Here is a 21,123-nt window from a genome sequence, read left to right as displayed (position 1 = left end):
GGTCAAAAAAACAGGAAATTCTTAAATACCTGGGTAGAAGGTCACATCCCACTCCAATCTCTCTGGTTTCCACTTCAGTTTTGGATTGGGTTTCTGTTAAATAGTCCAATCTGCTTTGTAGCTCATTATTCTAGAAATAAGGGGGAAAGTACTTTTAGTCAACCAAATGTTTTCTCACAAATATGCAATTTATATACATTATTTGATTTCCCCCTATGACATGGACATCTACCACAATGTATTTACTAAACATCTCTTATACAATAGAATGTGAACAAATACATTGAATCCTTTTACATAAATCGGTGTGTGTACATACATGTACATCCAATTTTACATAAATGAAAACAACATATCTTAGTCTACAAAATAATCTGTTTTTTTAGTCAACAACTTGTTATAGGTATCTTTCCATGTTTACTAGTTTTCTTTTTGTCAGCAAACTATTTTAATTGGTTCATATTATTCCATCCTACAGATGTTCATTGTTTATTTAACTAGTCTCTTATTGATGGGCATTTAGATATTTATCACTTTTTTGCCATTAAAAATAAGGTGTCGCTCAACTTTTAACATTCCCCCATTAAACTATAAAATGAGTAAGTCTATTAATTTAATTTAGTGGGAAATACCTCTATAACTCAATAATTAGTATTTCATAGGTGTGGAAAATTCAAAATCTCAAACATATAAAATAGAACAAGCTCCTTGGGATTAAAATTAACATTCTGAATAGTTTCTTTTTTTCTTTCTTTCTTTTTTTTTTTTTTTTTTTTTTTTTTAGTCCAGAGCCAAACATTACATAGGTAGATGATTAGATGCTCACGAACTGGAAATTTGTCCCATGGGGGAAATGAAGGACAAAGGTGCAAGAAAGTTGAGGATATGGGAATAAAAACAGATGAAGTGGTTGTATCTGAAATTTAAAGGACAAATCACATAAAAAAATCAGAAAGAAGTGGTTATCTCTGTGTACTGAGGTTTTTCAGATGCTTTTAAAGAAGTTTTTTTTATATATATTTTTGGTAATGCTAGACTAAATTTCCAAGAGGTAATGACAGCATTTATCTTCCTGGCTCTATCCTTGAAGCATGACATGTAGGAGATGTCAGATAAAATGTATCAGATAAATAAATGTATAAATACTTTTACAATGTTATTTGTCTAACTAGAAAAAATTAAAGCATTTGCTTTTTCTTATTTTCTTTTTATTTATTGATTTATTTATGTATTTATATATGACAGAAGAATGCATTACAATTCTTATTACATATATAGAGCACAATTTTTCATATCACTGGTTGTATACATAGTATAGTCTCATCAATTCGTGTCTTCATACATGTACTTTGGATGGTAATGATCATCACATTCCATCATCATTAATTTTCAAGTTGGAGCTGAAGCTAAGGCTCTAGTCTAAGATACTAGAAAGCACAAGGAAGTTTAAACGTCTTTTGAAAATAGAAGCTTATTTGTTTTGAAAAGAAATATGTAGGTTAGAGTCAGAAGCTCTCCCTCTGAAAGGGTGATACCAAGGAGCAAAGCAGCAGCTCTCATGCAAACCCGTGTTCTTCACCAGGTAAAGGTCTCTGGATCCCTTCTGATAATTAGGGAGCAAAGAAAGATAATGCATTCCAGATTCCCAAGAAGCTAGCCAGCTATGACAGGAGTATGGGCTCCAAATCTTTCACCCACTCCTTAGTATGAAGAATAGTGTTGGCTTACTGCCAAGAGGATGTCAACATTCTCTTCTCTCTCTCTCTCTCTCTCTCTCTCTCTCTCTCACACACACACACACACACACCCCTTCCCTGGCAATATCTGGACTCTCCCATTTGCAAGGAAAGAGAAAGGCAAAAAAGACCTGCCACTGTGCTAAATCCAGCAATCCTGTGACCTTACCCCTTCTCAGTTTAAAGACTTTAGTCATAAGGATTTCACAGAACGCTGGGTCTAGAACCTATTCTTAGAGGGCATAAGAGACAAAGTTAGCAGATATGCCCCAAATGCTACATAGTGAATAATGGCTATGTAGCCCCAAATCCTTTGCTCTTCTGGAAATTCTATCTATGTACATCAGGCAACCAGAGAAGCACAGAAATAAAACATTTATATTCATCAAAGTTCAATTCGTTGATAAAATATTGGTTTATCTTCTGTATATCAGGCAGCCTGTGAAATTAGGTGAGGAGAATTAGTTAGCAGTTTTAATAGATATAGCATGATTTGCAACTCCAGAGCAGCTCAGACCTGTGGGAGCACAGACAACTGAGCAGAAAGAACTTTGTGACAACTTTCATTACAGGAAGTCACACAGAATACTAAGAGAATTTTCAGGGGACAGCAAATTCAAAATGGGAACAGGGAACGGTGATTCTGGAGTTAGGCGAGGGAGAGTAAGAAAAGGCAAAGTAGAACTCCAGGACTGTAGAAACACACTAGGTTGAGAAAAGGCACCAGGTTGCATTAGAACAGCAATTAGTTATGAAGGGCTATGGATACTATTATAAGGAGTCAAAAGCCAATCCCATAAAAGCAAGGTCAGCACCAAAATTTTATAATCCCTTGGCTCCCAAGTGAAAATTGCATTAGAGGGAAATCAGACTAAAGACAGGGAGGGTAGCCCGGAAGGCCACTGCAGTTATATCGCTAAAAGAGTAAGAGCCACACTTCTGGTATAGAGGAGAATGTACTAAAAAAGCCAATCCTGCTGCAAATAATATCAATACATACTGGATAAGAGATAAAAGGCAGCTAACCAGGTTTCTAGAGAGTTAAATAGAGACAGGCAAGAGACCTGAAACTTGAAGCAAAGTGATAAGTACTTCTTGTATTCTCTGTTTTGTTTCTTTTCATTTGTAGCTTTACCTTCAGAGTAGCAATGCTGTGGTAGCAGCCACAGATAAAATAAAAATTTGTCATAAAGACCATTGTTCTGGTAAAAGAAACCAAGAGAAGGAGTAAGGGCTGCCAAGAGAGAAGTCAAAAGAAAAGTGTGGGGGGATTGGAAATCTGTGCATAGACTCAGCTCAAGTGTCTGATAGATCCTTGAACCATGTTTACAAGGGGTGAATTAAAAAGAGTTTGCAGCTAAGACTTAAATAATGGAACTCAGACCTGAGATATCATCTATCCTGGGCTTGGCAGGGTGTAGTTGGGGTCAACAAAATTCAATTCATTTTAAGACAAAAACCTCAGTAATCTTCACAACAAAGAAATAGAAACTAAAGTGTTATGGTTTAGATATGAGGTGTCTCCCAAAAGCTCCTATGTGAGACAATGCAAGAATTTTCAGTGGTGAAATGATATAGATTATGAAGTTTGACCTAATCAGTGGGTTAATCCACTGATATGGATTAACTAAGTGGCAACTTTAGGAAGGTGGGGTGTAACTGGAGGAAGCAGGTCACAGGAGGTGTGACTTTGGGGCTTATATTTTGTCCCTGGTGAGCAGACCTGTTTCTTGGATGTCAAGTCCTGAGCTGCTTTCCTCCTCTATACACTTTCACCATGATGCTCTGCTCACCTTGGACCCAAAGCAATAGAGTTGGTCAGCTAAGGACTGAACCTCTGAAATCCTGAGCCCCAAATAAACTTTTTCTTGTCTATACTGTTCTTGTCAGGTCTTTTGGTCACAGCAATGAAAAAGCTGGCTAAACATCTTGTCTCCATAGCAAAGCACTTATAACATCCAGCTTACAATGCAAACGTCTTGACATCTGGAGAATCAGGAAAAATGTGATCTATTTTCAAGGGAAAAAGAATCAACAGACACCAATGTTGATATGACTCAGATGCTGAAATGTTCAGATAAGGACTTTAATGCAGCTATCATAACTGTGATCAATGAAGTAATGGAAAAATATGCTTACAAGTAATGCTATAGTTTAAAAAAAAGAAAGAAAGAAAGAAAATATAAGAAAGGACCAAATGGGAATTTAGAACGGAGAAGTACAATACTTAAAATTTTTTAAAAAATTATTTTTGCTAGATAGACTTAAGAATGAAAATGTTGCCAGGTGTGGTGGTGCATGCCTGTAATCCCAGTGGCTCGGGAGGCTTTAGGCAGGAGAATCAGGAATTCAAAGTCAGCCTCAGCAACTGCAAGGTGCTAAGCAACTCAGTGAGACCCTGTCTCTAAATAAAATACAAAATTAGGCTGGGGAGGTGGCTCAGTGGTCAAGTGCCCCTGAGTTCAATCCCTGGTACCCCCCCCCAAAAAAAAAAAAGAGGGAAAAGAAAATGACAAAGGAAGGAATCGGTAAATTTGAAGATATATGAGTAGAAATTATCCAAATAAAAGAAGATAAAGAATGAAAATAATAAATAGAACTTCATGGAACTATGGGACAATTTTTTGAGGGCTAAAGTAAGAATACTAGAATCACAGAAAGAACAGGGAGGGAAACAAAATCAGAAAAAATACTCTAAGAAATAATGACTGAAAACTTCTTGAATTTGGTGAAAGTCAAACATTTACAAAAGAAGTTCAGCAAACCCAAACAGGATAAAGTCAAAGAGAAACATATTATAGTCAAACTGCTGAAAATCACAAGCAAACCTTGAAAGCAATCTGTTGCCTACTAGGTAATAATCATTTGGGTTATCACAGATATCTTATTAGGAAGGATGGAAACCAAAAACAGTGAGTATTGAGAGAAAGAAACTGTCAACCTTGAGCTTCATACTTTTGGTGATAAAGTGAAATTATGATCTTATTTTCAGGTAAGAAAAACTAAGAAAAAGTTTTACTACATGGCCTACATTACACATATGCTAAGTAAAAGTTCTCTGGGCTGAAGAGAGATGATATCAGGGAGAAACTTAGAATTTCAGGAATGAATATCAAGCATCAAAAATAAAAAAAAAGTGAATAAATATGAAGTTTTATATTTTCTCTTAATTTCTTTATAAAATATGTAATTTATTAAAGCAAAACTAATAACAATGTATTGTGGGTTTGTAATAACTATAGATACAATGCATATGACAATTTTAATAGTGGGGAAGGAGTAATCATACAATCACTGCAAGGTTTCTTCATTTTACACACAATGGTATAAGACTATCTCTAAGTGGACTATGAATAGTTGGTGTATATTGTGACTCCTAGAGCAATTACTGAAATATTAAAGAAATAGAGCCCAAATGCCTATAGATAAAATGTTCATCTAAAAAAATATTGAAATAATCCAAAAGGAGGCAAGAAAACGGAATAAAGTAACAAAGCAAAACAAACAAAAGAGCACAAGCAGAAATGAAATGGTAGACCGAAATCCAATCATATAAGTAAAATTACTAACAAATTATCCTTTATAATTAAATGTTTATGGGCTCACTGCAATTAAAGGCAGAGACTACTAGAATGTATGAAAAAGCTAAGTCTCAACTATATATTGCCTATAAGAGATTCACTTTAAATACAGAAAAACAGACCAGTTGAAAATGAGTGGATGGAATAAGATATGCCATGTAAATAATGAATATAAGAGGGTAAAAATGGCCATATTAATATGAACTAAAAAAAATTCAAGGCAAAGAGTATTAACTAAGGTACTGACCAATATTTCATGATGAAAAGGTCAATTCATCATCAAGATGTAAAAATAAAAATGTGTACGTACCTAAAAACAGAGGCTTCAAAACACAAAAATAAAAAACCAATAGAATAAAAGAAATAGTCCAAAAGATATTAAGGGATCTTAATAAACTCTCTCTCAGCAGCTGATAGGACAACTATTTAAAAATCAGGAAAAATATGTTATGTAAATGATATTATCAATAACCTAAATGTAACTGATAGTTATAGGACATACACAACAACAGAATATATATTTTTCACAATATTTAATCAAAATAAACCATATGCTGGCCATAAAACAAGCCTCAATAAATTTAAAATAATTAAAATCAGGGGGCTAGGGCAGTGACTCAGTGGTAGAGCACCTACCTTGCACATGTGAGGCCCTGAGTTCAATCCTCAGCTCCACATAAAAATAAATAAAGATATTGTGTCCATCTACAACTAAAAATATTTTTTTTAAAAAAAGAAGAAGAATTAAAATTAGAGCTGGGATTGTGACTTAGTCAGTGGTAGAGAACTTGCCTAGCATTTGTGAGGCACTGGGTTTGATCCTCAGCACCACATAAAAATAAATAAATAAAAGTATTACGTTCATCTATAACTAAAAAAAATTTTAAAAAAGAATTAAAATCATACAAAGTAGGTTCTTGGGCCATAATGATATTAAATTAGAAATTTAAAAAAATAAGATATCTAGGAAAATCTCAAAGATTTAGAAGTTAAACAACACACTTCTAAATAATCCATAAACCAAAGAAAAACCTCAAGGGAAATTAGGAAGCATTTTGAACTGGATGGTAATAAAAACACATCATATCCAAGTTTTGGGGATACTGCTGAAACAGAGCTTAGAAGGCCATCAATGGCTTTAAAGGCTTATATTAAAAACAAACCAAAAAAAAAAAAAGCCTAAAATCAATGACCTAAGGTTCTGCCTCAAGAAGCTAGTAAAAGAAGAGTAAAGAAATCTCAAAGTAATGAAAAGAAAAAATTAATGAATACCTGAGAAAAACTCAATAAAATGTAAAACAGGAAATAGAGAAAATCAACAAAGCCAAAAACTACTTAAATTTTTCTAAGAAAATCAACAAAATTGATAACCCCATAGCTAGATGATTAAAGAAGAGAAAGAATGTACAGATCACCAATATCTCTCTTTTAAAGAGAGAGCAAAAGGAAAGAACTGAATAGCTAGGTGGGTAAAAAAGAATAACTCTTACTTGATATAAAACACAAAAATTACCTCATAGTAAATCATCTAGATGAAAAAGCTATAAAATCCTTAGGGGAAACCACAGGAGGAAATCTCTGAAAACTTGCAGTATGAAAAGATTTCTTAGTACCACAAAAAGCATAAATCACAAAAGAAAAAAAGTCCAACTGAACTTTATCAAAACTAAAAATAAAAATCTTTTCATATTTATCGTTAAGAAGGCAAATTAAGAGAAATATTTGTAGCACATTTATCTGACAAAGGGCTGGATCCCAAATATATAAAGAACTCTTCTTACAACTCAATGAGAAACCAAATATTCAATAGGCAAAATTCAAAGGGCAAAAGATTTGAACAGAGACTTCAGAAACCAAGATATATGACTTGTCAGTAAAGACACAAAAAGATGCTCAAATAGGAAAGATATTCAACATCGCCAGTTACCAAGAAAACTCAAATTAAAGCCACAATGAAATGCTACATACCCTCTAGAACAGTTAAATTTAAAAACAAAAACAAAAAACCCAGCAATGCTAAGTCTGAGTAAGGATGTAGAAAAACTGGTATATTCAAAGTGATGGTAGGAGAATACTGTATGATTCCACTTATATAAAATGTAAACAAATCTAGAGTGGTAAAAAGTGATTAAAAAGTGAACCCCTGCCCAAAAAAATCAGGGGGTACCTGTGGTGAAGGGGGGATAGTTTGCAGAGGGAAACAGAGAGTCTTTGGGGGAATGACAGAAATGTTCCTTGTCTTGACTCTAGTGGCCACTCACAGGTATATGCACCTGTCAAAGCTCACTGAATTACAAGTGGAGCATCTTTAATCCAAAATTATGAAATCTGAAACTTTTTACACACTGACAGAGTGCTCAAAAAATTTATATTTTGGAGCATTTTGGATTTCCAAATTTTGAATTAGGGATACTCAACCAGTAAAGTCTGGAAATATTCCAAAATCTGATACACTCCAAATACTTCCGGTCCTAAGCATTTCAAGTAAGGGATTCTCAATCTTCATACGTTTTAAATGGACATAGCTTATTTATGTAAATTATACACAACAATGTTGATAGGAAAAGGTAAAAGATGATAAGCGTCTACACATGGGTAGTTGAGGAAAGTTAGAGGAGGGACAGATTTAAGAAATATTTAAAAAGTAAAATTAAGAGGACCTGACCCAGTGAAGCACAGAACATCTGCCTCTCAGTCTTGCAGAACTGGACCAGAGTGTAAGACAATGAATAGCTTCAGACTGCTGACTGGACTATGCTCCATAAAAGACTGCTTCTGAGAATCAAATTGCAGCATATTCCTGCTTTCAAATACTACCACCTTGTGTTTACATGTGTAATGAATACTACCAGGTGACTTGGAGGCTTGCGTGCCTCCCAGAGAGGAAAAACCTAATGTGGCACCTTTGAGCATTTGGGGGAGCTTATGTACGACACAAATGCATGGTAGTCACCTCCTTCCCAGCTCCCCTAAGACCCAGGAGAGTGAGCAACCAGGAACTGTAACACATGCACTGAACAAAAATTCATCCAGTCAAAAGTAAATGGGGATATAGCTAATTAGTAGAGTCCTTGCCTAGCATGCACAAGGCCCTGGATTCGATCCCCAGCACTACCACACACACACACACACACACACACACACACAAAAGTGAATGGGAAGCCCTAGTGCAGGCACTGCAGCCTAGTATTATAGGGAAAATGAATGATAGTCCCAACAATGCACCAGACATATTGAGAGGTTTATGAGGCACACAGCACATATCAAGTGCAGAATGGACAAAACCAAGACATTTGACTCCTTTCTTCTGACTTTAAAATTTCACTGTAAGTTTAGGATTTTCAGCAGAGAAAAATGTAATGGAATAAGTCTCAAAAAGCCTTTCAGCCTAGTGTGGTGTGTACGCCTGTAATGTGACTTGGGAGACTGAGGCAGGAGGATTGCAAGTTCAGACAGCCTCGGAAACTTAACAAGATTCTGTCTCAAAATAAAAAATAAAATGGGCTAGGGATATGGCTTAGTGGTTAAGCAACCCTGGATTCAATCCCTGGTACCAAAAAAAAAAAAAAAAGCCTTTCAACCTTATGAAGATGTATGCTTAGAATTTTATTTTAGGAAAAAAATCTTATATCAGAAATAAGGAATTGAGATATTTTGTCTCCTAAAGATGAGCAACACAGAATTGTTGGGAAAAAAAGAAAAAGGAAGAAGAATTGGTCTATTTTTGTTATTAGGAAGATTTTAAATCAGTTGATGATGGTGGAGTCTGACAGGGCCAGGCAAGAAGAAGCTTTTAGAAATTTGATGTGTGTTTTTGAGGGGGTGTATAAGTGTAAAATCTAATGAGTTTGAACACAGGTAAGTATTGATGATGAATACAAGAAACAAAGTAATCCACATTCTCAATTTTCAAAGAAAAAAAGGGTTCTAGATTGTCAGTCATGATAAAGGGAAAAGCCAGACCCTTTCTCTCAGTCCAAGATCAGGTACAGAATATTCTCCTGCACTGTTCATCTAATGTCCTGAAAATTCAACAAAGTTTTAAGACATTTATAAAAGTAATCTCAGAGATGATCTAAGTCCTCTTCTTTCCTTCCTCCCTGCTTTTCTAAAGATGAAGTAACTAAGCCCAGATTGTCAGTTGGCATGATTTCCCTGAGGTTAAACATAGATAACAGCAGAATGTGGATAAGAATCTAAGTTTCGGGCTGGGGCTGTGGCTCAGTGGTAGAGAGCTTGCCAAGCATGTGTGAGGCACTGGGTTTGATCCTCAGCACCACATAAAAATAAATAAATAAAGATATTGTGTCCATCTACAACTGAAAATCTATTTTAAAAACTGAAACAAATAAAATAAAGGTATGCTGTCCATCTACAAATACAAAAATATGTTAACCAACAATAACAAAAAGTAATCTTAAGTCTCCAAATTGCTGAGTGATCAAGAAAGAATTAACATAGGGCAACCTTTTACAGTGTGTCAAGCACAGGTCTAAGTGTTTTACATAACATTGTTTCATATAATCTTAAAAAAAAATCCACGTTACAAATGCTGAGACTGAGGTACAGCAAGATAAGTCCAGAGTGGCTTAGCTTGTAAGTGGAGGTGTCAGTATGTAAATCAAGAACCCCTAAGACAATGGAGTTAAATTAATGATATGTTAGTAAATTTTTTTTCTCTTTCTAAACAGTATATATTTTCTTAGTTTGTACACATTCTCTTATCACAAAGGCAATTTAGTGAAGATTTTTCCTTTTGATATTTGAATCCTCTGAATGCAAACAGCACTATACATTAAAAAAATAAAAAAATAAAAACACCTCACTTTGTGTTAGTAAATTTTTAACATAAGGCTCTCCAGGGAGGAAAAAACTCCGATTTGTGGTGACTGTGATCTCCATGGTGTAAAGACTCCCTTCACAGCTAATTTCAAAGTACCCATGTGATATCTCACTGAAAGTAGAATTGAGAAAACATGCACAGAATCATGTCTCATGAGCCAGTAGGAGGCAGCAGCTCCAGAACAGCACCAGGTGTTCCTGATGCTCTGTGCAGTCCTGAAATCCATGGCTCAAGAGAATAGCTAAAATGCTCCTGGGGGAGACGGAGGATGGAGAGGGGGGCCTCAGACTGAAATTGAGTTTGCTAAGCCAGACTGCCGGAGTAAGGTGGGGCATTGTTTGGGTGACCTTCTTTTTCCTCTCTTTCCTCTCTCCTAGAACCAGCCTCTTTCTGGACACATGGACCTCCATCGGGACACTCACTCTAACTTTCCCCAGGGAAGGTGTGACCCCTTTTACAGGGAGCTGCAATTTCAGAAGGAAATCTGAGAAATAGAAATGCACATTCCTAAAGCTGAAGCTAGACCCAGGGACCATGGTGGTGGGGGAAAGGGTGGGCAGGAAGAGGGATGAGAAAAATAATAATTTACTCAGCTTCCAGAGACTGGAATTCTTGGGCCTTGACTCTGATACCAGACCCCTATGGGCCACAGGGGGCTTCTGGTTATGACTGTCGTAGGCAGCCCCTCAAAACCAGAGTAAATGAAGACCCAGCTCATGATCCCTGCAAACAGGCTCAGGCTCTGATTCAGGCTTACCCATCTCCACTAACCTGGACAGGTTTCCTAATGTCCCTGAACCACGGGTTCCCATTTATAAAATGGGGAGAATACAATCTAATGTGAAAGGAATCCCTTTTAATAAAAAAGAGAATAATACATTAAAAATTGAGTGTGAGCATGTGCCAGGTACCATGCATTCTCATTTCACTGTCACACATACGTAGGTGCATTTATGATCCCATTGTATAATTTTAAGAAATTTCCCCAGGTCACTCAGCTAATAAGAAGCAGATCCAGTGCTCACTCTTGGGTAAGTGTGATTCCAGTCTTCACTTCTTACATTATGCAGAGCATATGGAAAGTAACTAGCAATGTCCGACACACACTCCATACTTGATAGATGTCATTTCTTCCCTTTCCCCTTGCTTCATAATTGTCTCCTGTGCTGTCTCACTGGGGAAGGACAATCATGAGGAACACTGACAAGGACAGGTGCTTGGCAAACCAGCTTTTCATGGAATCTCAAAAGGAAAAGGCTCCATGCCAAGTTCTTAAGAGCCTTTAGAGCAAATACATTTTGGCTTCTCCTGCTATTAATACCTCACCTCCTAAGGTTCTTCCAACCCCATAATTTCCTTCTCTGGAACCTATACAAAAATCCCCAAATGACTTTCAAAAAGTCAGAGAGTCAAGAATACTATACATCTTAAAGTTTCAGGTGAATTAAGTCACCTCATGGTCACGCACTCAATGTAACAGAAGAGCACTGGATTAGGAGTCTGTTTTTCAGCTGGCTCTGGCATTCACTAAGCTGGGTGACCCTGGGCGACACCACATATCTTCTCTGTACCTCTGTGTTTTCATTTGTTCACACAGAAATAATAGTCCTTGTTTTGCCTTTCTTAAAGTCACTGAGAAAATCATATAAGGAATGTAAGTGAAAATACTCCACAAACTATACCGCACTACATGAATGTTGGAAATTGTCAATATTAATCAACAGCTTTTCAGCCTCATTGAGGAAATTCTCAAAAAAAAAAAAAAAAAAAGACAACTATAGCCAAAAAGCAAAAGTGAGCAGCAAGCTGGCGTGAGGAGAGTGAGATGGTAAAGAAAAAGGAGCTGTCGGAGCCTCATTTGCAGAGCTAGCAGTTAACCTTCAATCCATTTTATAAGGCCAGGAAATAGCCATATTTTTTAATTAAGTGTCAGCGGCAGGATCAGCAACATAAAATTTAATGGTAGGGAAGACACTGACTTAAAGAACCATAACTTCTTACCTCTCCTTCCAAGAAGGAAATCTTTTCTAAAAGCTGCAATATCAAAAGCTGTTTCTGTTGCACTTTTTTCTTTAATGATTCAATCTAGAAAGAAACAAATGAAAAACTGTCAATCAAAAGTATAGAACTGTATAAGTTAACCTACTGGGAGAGTCATATGGCTTTGGTTGTCATTTGAACAGAACCAGCACATGGATTTCTTTGTGTTTTCTAGAACAGCGCTGACCTGAGATGCTCTACACAGGAGCTCTGTGACCAGGGAAGCTTGGGTTTACAGTTGTGATTTCAGAGTCACGTCTCATTAAGTTTGTTTAGTGCAACATCTCCATGTTGGTTCTGCTGTGTGATCCTTAATAATAGCCTAGAGACAATCCAGGGAACTGCAGATATAGCTCAACAAGAAATAATCATTCAGCTTGAATTTATGAAGCAACCCACATTTCAAATATTCATTTTTGTTATTCCTGATAGCACATTCATATCTGTTCAACCAAGTGTCAAAAAGTTGATGTGTTAATGGAATTTCAAGGGTTGAGGATTCTGAGGTCTGGAGTAAGCAGGACTAGCTTCCTAAAACAGACTTGAGCTGAGCTAATGCCTTTGTTTCTACAGTATACTTTAACTTGGACTCCTCCCAGACAGACCAGAGGTTCCCTAAAAGCAAGAACTGGAGTACTTTATATCAGACTATGTCTTGAACAATAGCGAAAATGGTACGCTCATTAAATAGCACTTTAACTTTCTAACCATCTTGCGTATTAAAGTTGAACATTCACAAAATCATATTTAAAATTTAAAATTCCTCTCAGTGCAAAATGTCATAATTCCTCCTGCCACAGTGGTGCACGCCTGGAATCCCAGCAGCTGGGGAGACTGAGGCAGAAGCATTATGAGTTTGAAGCCAGCCTTGGCGATTTATCAAGGCTATATGGAACTTAGCTTCACCCTGTCTCCAAATAAAATATAAAAAGGGCTGGGATTGAGCCCCCCTGGGTTCAATCCCTGGGTCCCCTCCCAAAAAAGTTATAATTTATATGGAAGGGAATATAGCAAAATAGAAAAAGTACATATGCATTTACCCTTTGACTCAGCAATCCCATTTCTAGGAATAGATTTCAAAGATATAGTGGTTAAATAGAGAATGACTTAGATACAGGATTTTTTTTTAAGAAAACATAAAGCAAAACTCCATGATGAGTGATTGGTTTAATAAACCATGTATCATAACAATAGATGTAACCTTCCAAAACATGAAGATCTCTAAAACACTGATATGATGTGCATAAAGCATGTATAGTATGCTAGCTTTGGTGTAAAATAGCTGGGGACAAACAAATGCATATATATTTGTATAATAAATACTACAAAGATAAAGCCCTAATTATTTTTATATGTTTATTTTTTTTTGTATTTTTGGTACCAGAGACTGAACCCAGGAGTGCTTAACCACTGAACCACATCCCCAGCCCTTCTTATTGTTTCTTTAAATTTTGAGATGGGTTCTTGCTAAGTTTCTTAGTGCTTTGCTACATTTCTGAGGTTGGTTTTGAACTTGTGGTCCTCCTGCATTAGCCTCCCAAACCATTGGGATTATAGGCATGTGTCACCACACCCAGCTAGAACTCTAATTATTAAGAAATAATTTATCAATAGAGAGAGGGAGGAACTTAGGGAGAGAGAGACTGGATGAAAGACATTTTAGATATTTTGTTACTTTTTGGATAACTTTGAGAGCATACTTTATAGATTCAAAAAATAAAATTTAACCAAAAAGAAAAAACTAACTCTAAAACATGATGACTAACTGAAATGAAGCAATTTTATCTGTAATATTAAATTGGTGAAAAGTATTCAAATGTTGTTAGCACAGGTAATTTGATATTTTAGAGGAAAAAATACATTTTAAGTATAAATACTGTTGCAAAGAAACTATTTTATATATGTTGTAGTATAATCATGTTTGGGAACAGGATTTTTAGTATAATAAAAAGCAATACAAGCATGAAATTAAAGAAGCAAAAAATATTTTGTTAAATTTGAAATGACCATATCAGTATAAACCCAGAATCTTTTGTTGTTTTTCATAAAAGATGCATTACTCCTCTGAGAAAACTTCAAAACAATAACAACATGACACCTTCAGATCTCTATTTACTATTCTCCATTAAAATCAAACAAACAAAAAACCCATAAGATATGTTAGAGGAACAACCCATTCCAGGGACAAAAAATAAATTAGATGAATTTGAGATACTTTATTATATCTGAAAACAAGAACAGGACAAGTCCCTCAGTGGGCCAAGGAAAGAACAATTTGAGCATCAAAAAGAATAATGAAGCCAGGCAAGGTGGTGCATGCCTGTAATCCCAGTAGATCGGTATGCTGAGGCAGGAGGGTCATGAGTTCAAAGCCAGCTTCAGCAACTTAGTGAGGCCCTAGGCAACTAAGTAAGTTAGTTGTGGGGACGGGGTATGTGGCTCAGTGGTTAAGTGCCCCTGGGTTCTATCCCCAGTACCAAAAAAAAAAAAAAAAGAATTATGAAATTGAGTAAAACACATACATGGGAGATATATATTCATATATACATATATGTACACACACATGAATACTTCATAGGTCTTCAAAAAAAAAAAAAAAAGCAATCACAGCTTCTTGGGCTCCACTGGAAGTGACAAAGGCACCAACTCCTTACCTGAAAATGTGGCAATATAAACAGAAAAAAATCAAGCATTTCTCTTGCCTCTTTTATACAAACTACTTTTTGAGACTGTAACAAGCCTGAGTTTATGAGGAAAACGTTTTCACTTTACTGAAGAATTTTACTTAATCAATATGGTAGGAATGACAGAATAAGAAAAATCACAATCTTGCAATCTCTGTGAAATACTTAATACAACCATCACCAGAGAATGAAACAGAGTGGATGAAAGCTGAGGAGGAACTGTATAGTTATGTTTTGGCCCATCACCACCTGAATCCATTATTAGCCTTCACATCACCCAAAGTAGGACAACTGGCCTGTCTAGGCCTCAAAAATGACACAAAATGAAGTATATAGTACTAACCCCGAAGTATTCTTGACTTCTCACAAATAAAAGTTAAAACTTAATCTGATCAAGTTTCCAGAGCTAATAAGGAAACAAAAAGTCAAATACAGAATGTGGAAACTTTTATAGGACAACTGGCTCAGTTCCTGCAATAAGCAGCCAGCAGGGTAAAACCAGAAGGTGGGATCAGACAGGGGCAGCATGCTCTAGGTTAACAGATCTTAGAAATGTAACAACTAAATGTGAAGATAATGGTGCTGATTGGGATAAAGCATCAGTAAAAATAAACTTTGCAAATTTTTATTACAGATTGGCGTTAAATGATACCAAGAAATTACCATTAATTTTGTTAAGTACGACAATAGCCTTATGATTATATAAGGAAAAGTTCATATGTTTTAGAAATGCATGGTGAAGTATAAAGGAAACATATGCAGAATGTCTGGGGTTTGCTTTTTACCTTTTTTTCCTTCAAATTTTTGTTTTAGTTATTGATGGACCTTTATTTAATTTATTTATTTGTATGCGGTGCTGATAATCAAACCCGGTGCCTCATACATGCTAGGCAAGTGCTCTACCAGTGAGCTACAATGCTAGCCCTGGCTTTTAAAATACTACACATGATGAAGAAAAGAGGTGATTAGAACAAATATGGCCAAATCATAGTATCTGTTGAACCTAGATAATGAGTCTAGTGGGCTTCATTGATTTTTTTTCTCTGAGTGCATTTGGCATTTTCATTATAATTCCACACAGTTTTAAAAAATATAATACTCTGAAAATAAAAAGCAAACTACACAAAATAGAATATAAGAAACACACTTAAGAAAAAAAAAAAGTCCAGGGCTGGGGTTGTAGCTCAGTGGTAGAGCACTTGCCTAGCACATGTGATATACTGGGTTTACGTGTGGCAACACATAAAAATAAATAAATAAATAAATAAATAAAGTATTGGGTCTACCTACAACTAAAAAAATATTAAAAAACAATAAAAGTAAGTCTAGTGTTGATAATAATGAAAGAAATTACCAATTAAAAACTGTAACAAGTTACCCTTTAATACCTATTAAATTTGCTCAAAATTAGTGACTAAAGAGGCGGGTGTTGGCAGGGCTGGGAGGGACAGCCACTCTCATGTGTTGCAGGTGGCACTGTAAATTAGAATGACCCTTTAGGCAATTTAGCAATAAATATTAAGAGCCATAAAGCTGTTCAGACCCTTTGACCCACTAATCCCACTCCTGGGAATTTATCCTGAGGATATAATTCAAATATAGGAAAAGAGCTGTATATATAGAGATGTTCTTGCTCCCATTATTTATAATAGAGAGAAAATGGAAATAACCTTAATGTCTAGCACTAAAGGAATGGGCAGTAAATTATGGAATATCAATTTGATGGAGTGTATTACACAGATGTTAAAAACAAATACACTGCAAAATGGAAGAGTGTTTACAAAAAGCCTCAAGGGACAGGAAAAAAGTTTACAATGGTGAAAGTAAAAGCTGGAAGAGAAGTTAGATAAATGACGTAATTTTGGGGTTGATGTAGGATTATGAACAACATCAAAAAAAATTTAAATCTGTGTAAATTTTCTTCAATTTTTATCAGAATAATTTTCAAAAGTAACCTCATCATGCTCCTTTTTCATTCTTTCCTACAGTATTAAGATTTTCTTTTTAAATTGCCTTTTGAAATCTAAATGACAGCCATAATAGGCACTGAAATTCACTAAAACTTTCTAAGAAGGTGAAGGGTGATATTTAACCCAACAACATAAAAAATGGTTTCAAATATACTTCTTTGCTGTCTCTGAAGGACTCAGAGAGGTATGTGAGTCAAGAAAAGCAGTAGATGTAGTTTAAAAACACAGAAGTGAGCAGCTTATAGGCACATGCCAAGAGGATCCTGTAGATTTTACTTTAAAAAATAGTCCTGCATACTTATGTATTCTGTGTCCTCAAATTCAAACCAACAGCATATTGAAACTATTTTTTTTAAAAAAACGACTGTATCTGTACTGAACATGTACAGACTTTATTTTCTTATCCTTAATCCCTAAACAATACAGTATAACAATTAGTCAGACAGAACTGATATTTTATTAAGTATTATAAGTAATCTAGAGATGATTTGAAGTCCATGGGAGGACATGTGCAGGTTATACACCAACAATGTGCCATTTTACACAAGGGACTTGAGCACCCTTGGATTTTGGTCTTCATGGGCATGTCCTAGAACCAGTGCCCCATAGTTACTGAGGGGCAGCTGTAAAAAATTAAATAAATAAAAGGCAAAGACATCATCAGGAAGGAGTGTTATCAGGAAAGATTCTGGGAGCTCTTCTGAGAAAACAGGGCCAATGCTACACTGATAAGTTACCTGGTTCTGGAAGAAGGAAAGGGCCATGAGAAGGATTTGGGGTACAGAATCTTCTGAAAATAGAACTCCAGATTTTCAGCAAATAATGTTTCATGAAGCAACCGTGCTATTGTGCTAAGTGAGGGCTGTTCATGCACATTTGCTTCCATCTTTAAGCATTCCTTACAGCAGCACCCTGTCCAGAATATTCTGTGACCAGAGTTGACTAGTTCAGATTAGAGGGGAAAAAAGGATGCTTGGGCTGGCCAAGCCCCCCATGCCTAGAGAGGGTACCTACTTTACATCCCGCCTTGGACTCCCCTGCAATCTGCCCTGGAGCACATCCCATACCTTATCCCAAGTGAGGCCCCATTCTCTAAAAGAGCACACTCACGTGCTCCTGGGTTTTATAGTGTGGTAGTAATATCTGACCTTAAAGTCCTTGGTTCTTTCTTCAGAATCTCTAAATCACATGTTGGTATGGAAAATGGTACTATTTCTAACCACTTTTTAAAAATCTTAAAATACTGTCTCGTAGCATTTTTGTACATGAGAAGCCTTCATAGTTAGCTACTATTACATGATTACTGGTTTTTCTCCTTCACTAGACTTTCTAAAAGTAAAGATCTTAAAAATTTTTAAATTCCCTGATAAGAATAAATCAATGAACCCATCTGTCTATCCTCAAATAATCCAACTTCAGGGTCAAAATAGTCTGGAATCGACTCTGTTGAACCAAGATGGCCTTGCTAACCACATGTTTCCAAAGCACCCCCCAAATCAGAGACTACCCCAAAACCCAGGGTACCATGCTGTCAGTATGCAAAGGAAATCTATTAGTTATATCTGCTCCTACTCCTTGATCCATTTCAGTCTACAATTTGACCTTCAGGTTTACCGACTCCTCACAAAGCTGCATTTAGGGTTAGCTGTCACCAAGTGGTGGCAAAGGACCCAGGTCATCAGGCTCAAGTCAGTATTAAAACTGAGAAGTCAGAAGTACGTATCTCCAGACTTTGCCTAAACCATTTCTATGAGGACACCTATCTTGTTGCAATGACTAAACCTAAATATCAAAAACAATCTATTATTAGACTCCCTTAATAGAGCAAGGGGGAAATACATCTTGATGGAACCTTTTAAATGATGTTAACAAAATTTCTTCTAATCTTCATCTCAATTATCATGTTTCTTTGTAGCTCAAACTGAATATGACTTGTAACCTCATGTAACCAGGCTGATTGCTGAATCTCTAAGACTTCAGGCTGGTTTGATATTTGAAATGAAAGGGGAAGTAAAAGTTCTAGCTTCTTAAAACTGATGGAGGCTTTTCTCCTTTTAGCTATAATTGAGTTATCTACCTATGGGGTTTGAGCTAAGTGGTCACCCTTAAGCATTGCCACCCATCTATGGGAACTGATAAAACACCTAGGCCCTGGCCCCAGAGAAGCTAGATATCTCAGTCTCCTCCTTAAGGGCCATACTAAGCTCCTAATGTTCCAAATCCCTAGTATAACACATGAGGCCCTTCTGCTGGGATCCCATTCTTGTCCCAGTATCATTTCATGCCCAACTCATCCCTCAGTGAACCTACATGGAAGCTGCTGCACCCCCTCAGCACTTGGTTAACATACTACACTCCTGCCTGCAGGCCTCTGCACAAAGCTGGTGCCTCCATCAGGAATGCCCTCCCACCCTCCATCACTTCTCCACACGGGTAATTCGTGTTGTCATGATCAACTCACTGTCATCTCCCAGGACAGCACATCCCAACTCCATGTCCCTCCTCTGTGATGCTACAATCCTCTGAACAAACCCATTAGGACATGTCAATGTTATTGTTATCCTTTGTTTCCATCTCTGCCTTGCAAAGACCCAAACCCACAGAGAACAAATGAATGGTGAATCAATTATCTTATACAGAAGATCACTTCTCGGAGATGAAATCACCCTTATCAACCCACAATTTTTTATAAACTGCTTTGGAAACAGAGACTGCTAGAGTAAAAGAATTTCTCTCAATCCATTTCAAAAAAGAGCTTCTGTTAACAAGACCAAAATGAAATTGTATACAAATTAGGAAGGTTCTGTTTTGAATTCAGCTCAACCCTGGAAGTTGTAAGATTTCTCAGCTTCCTGAGAAGTTTTTTTTCCCCCATTAGTAGCAGGTAGAACATGGGCCACTTCTATTAGATGTTGGAAATTATAAAGTTGTGTAGTTAGAATTATGTGACCAGTGTCCAACAGTGTTAAGACTCAGAAAACATGACTCAGTGTTGAACTTGGGGACTATGAAGAGACATTAATGAAAAAAATACAGTAACAAATAATCATTAAATACTAGACAACAATTGTTTGTCAAGATATTGTTCTTTGGGTGTTTCTCAGCTGGGAAATAATAATATACATAGGAAATGCCTCATGTAAAATAGGAAACCGGCTGAAACAGCATACGGGAGGTGCACATTAGATTGTCACACACTAGGAGTGCGGAGTGTGCAACAACTCTACTCCTTATTTCACTAATACTAGAAGGCACATTAAAATGGATAGTCACACAAGTTTCACACTGACACAAACTAGCCACGATGGTGACAAAGAGCATCACACCCAAGTTTGGGTCAAACTCTCATAAATGAGAGACTGAACAAAAGCGGGGGGTTATTACAATAATTAGAGCTCTAGGTCCAGGGGTGCCTACCAAGCAAACCAAACGAAACCAGTATGTATCGTCATAGGTCAGGAAAATGAAGCTCAAGCTTAACCAATCAGAAACTGACAACTAACCTAAGACTAAGAACTCTACCCATCAGAAGCCACCAATTAATCTGTAGCTAGGAACTTCGCCAATCAGAAACTGCAGACTAACTTCAATGAGGGGCTTTCTACTTTAACCAATCAAACGTTTTCCTCACACCCCTTGGTTGAAGCCCCAGTCACTTTCCATCTGGTGGTGCCTGGTTAATGATCTGCTGATTTCTCACATAAACTCCTTAAAACTAAAACAAAACAAGACAAAACTGAGAGTCACATTTAATCCAACTGTTTAAGATCCTGTAAGGGAAAGAGAACTAGATTTTTTAAATCCAGACCATTTATGACATTATTATTTTCTTTGAAGTTTATTATGTGTTCACTTTAATTTTAGGAATAGCCAGTTGAGGCCCACAGGCACATTTATTCAAGTCTGGGTTTGGGGGCTTTGTGCATATTATGTGCACCCACACCACAAAACTCCACCACACATTAATGAACAAAGTGTCCCAACCTCTGTCACCAACACCCCTGCTTTGTTACTCCTTCCTGTGGACCCTCATTTACAAAGACTTCCTAGTTTGAACTGCATTCATAAATAAATAATTAATTTTTCCATTGAAATATTTATTAATGATGTGTAACTACCAATTAATGTTACTAAACAAAATGAGATCATTTAGATTATGAATTCTAGGTCATAATTAAGCAAAATGATGCTTTATTTTGAGTTCCAATAGCCTTTTCTGGGGAAAGTTATGTTGCTATGTTATTTGAAATTTTTAAAATTTCCCAAGGA

The 21,123-nt window shown here is 36.4% G+C and overlaps 1 protein-coding gene across 1 annotated transcript in view; it reads right to left on the bottom strand.

Moving 5' to 3' along the window:
• Myzap (myocardial zonula adherens protein) overlaps positions 1-21,123 on the bottom strand; it is an 86,718-nt gene that overhangs the window by 8,601 nt on the left and 56,994 nt on the right. The window contains exons 11-12 of the mRNA XM_046461138.2: positions 12,162-12,245; positions 30-130 (exon numbers count right to left, since the gene is read on the bottom strand). Of these exons, the coding sequence (XP_046317094.1) occupies positions 30-130; positions 12,162-12,245 (185 nt within the window). The remainder of the gene's footprint in view (positions 1-29; positions 131-12,161; positions 12,246-21,123) is intronic.

Source organism: Marmota monax, unplaced genomic scaffold (genome assembly GCF_021218885.2).
Source record: "Marmota monax isolate L192 unplaced genomic scaffold, Marmota_monax_Labrador192_F-V1.1 WCK01_AAM20220418_F8-fsc00001, whole genome shotgun sequence".
Lineage (NCBI taxonomy): Eukaryota > Metazoa > Chordata > Mammalia > Rodentia > Sciuridae > Marmota > Marmota monax.
This window is presented reverse-complemented; position numbering and strand designations above follow the sequence as displayed.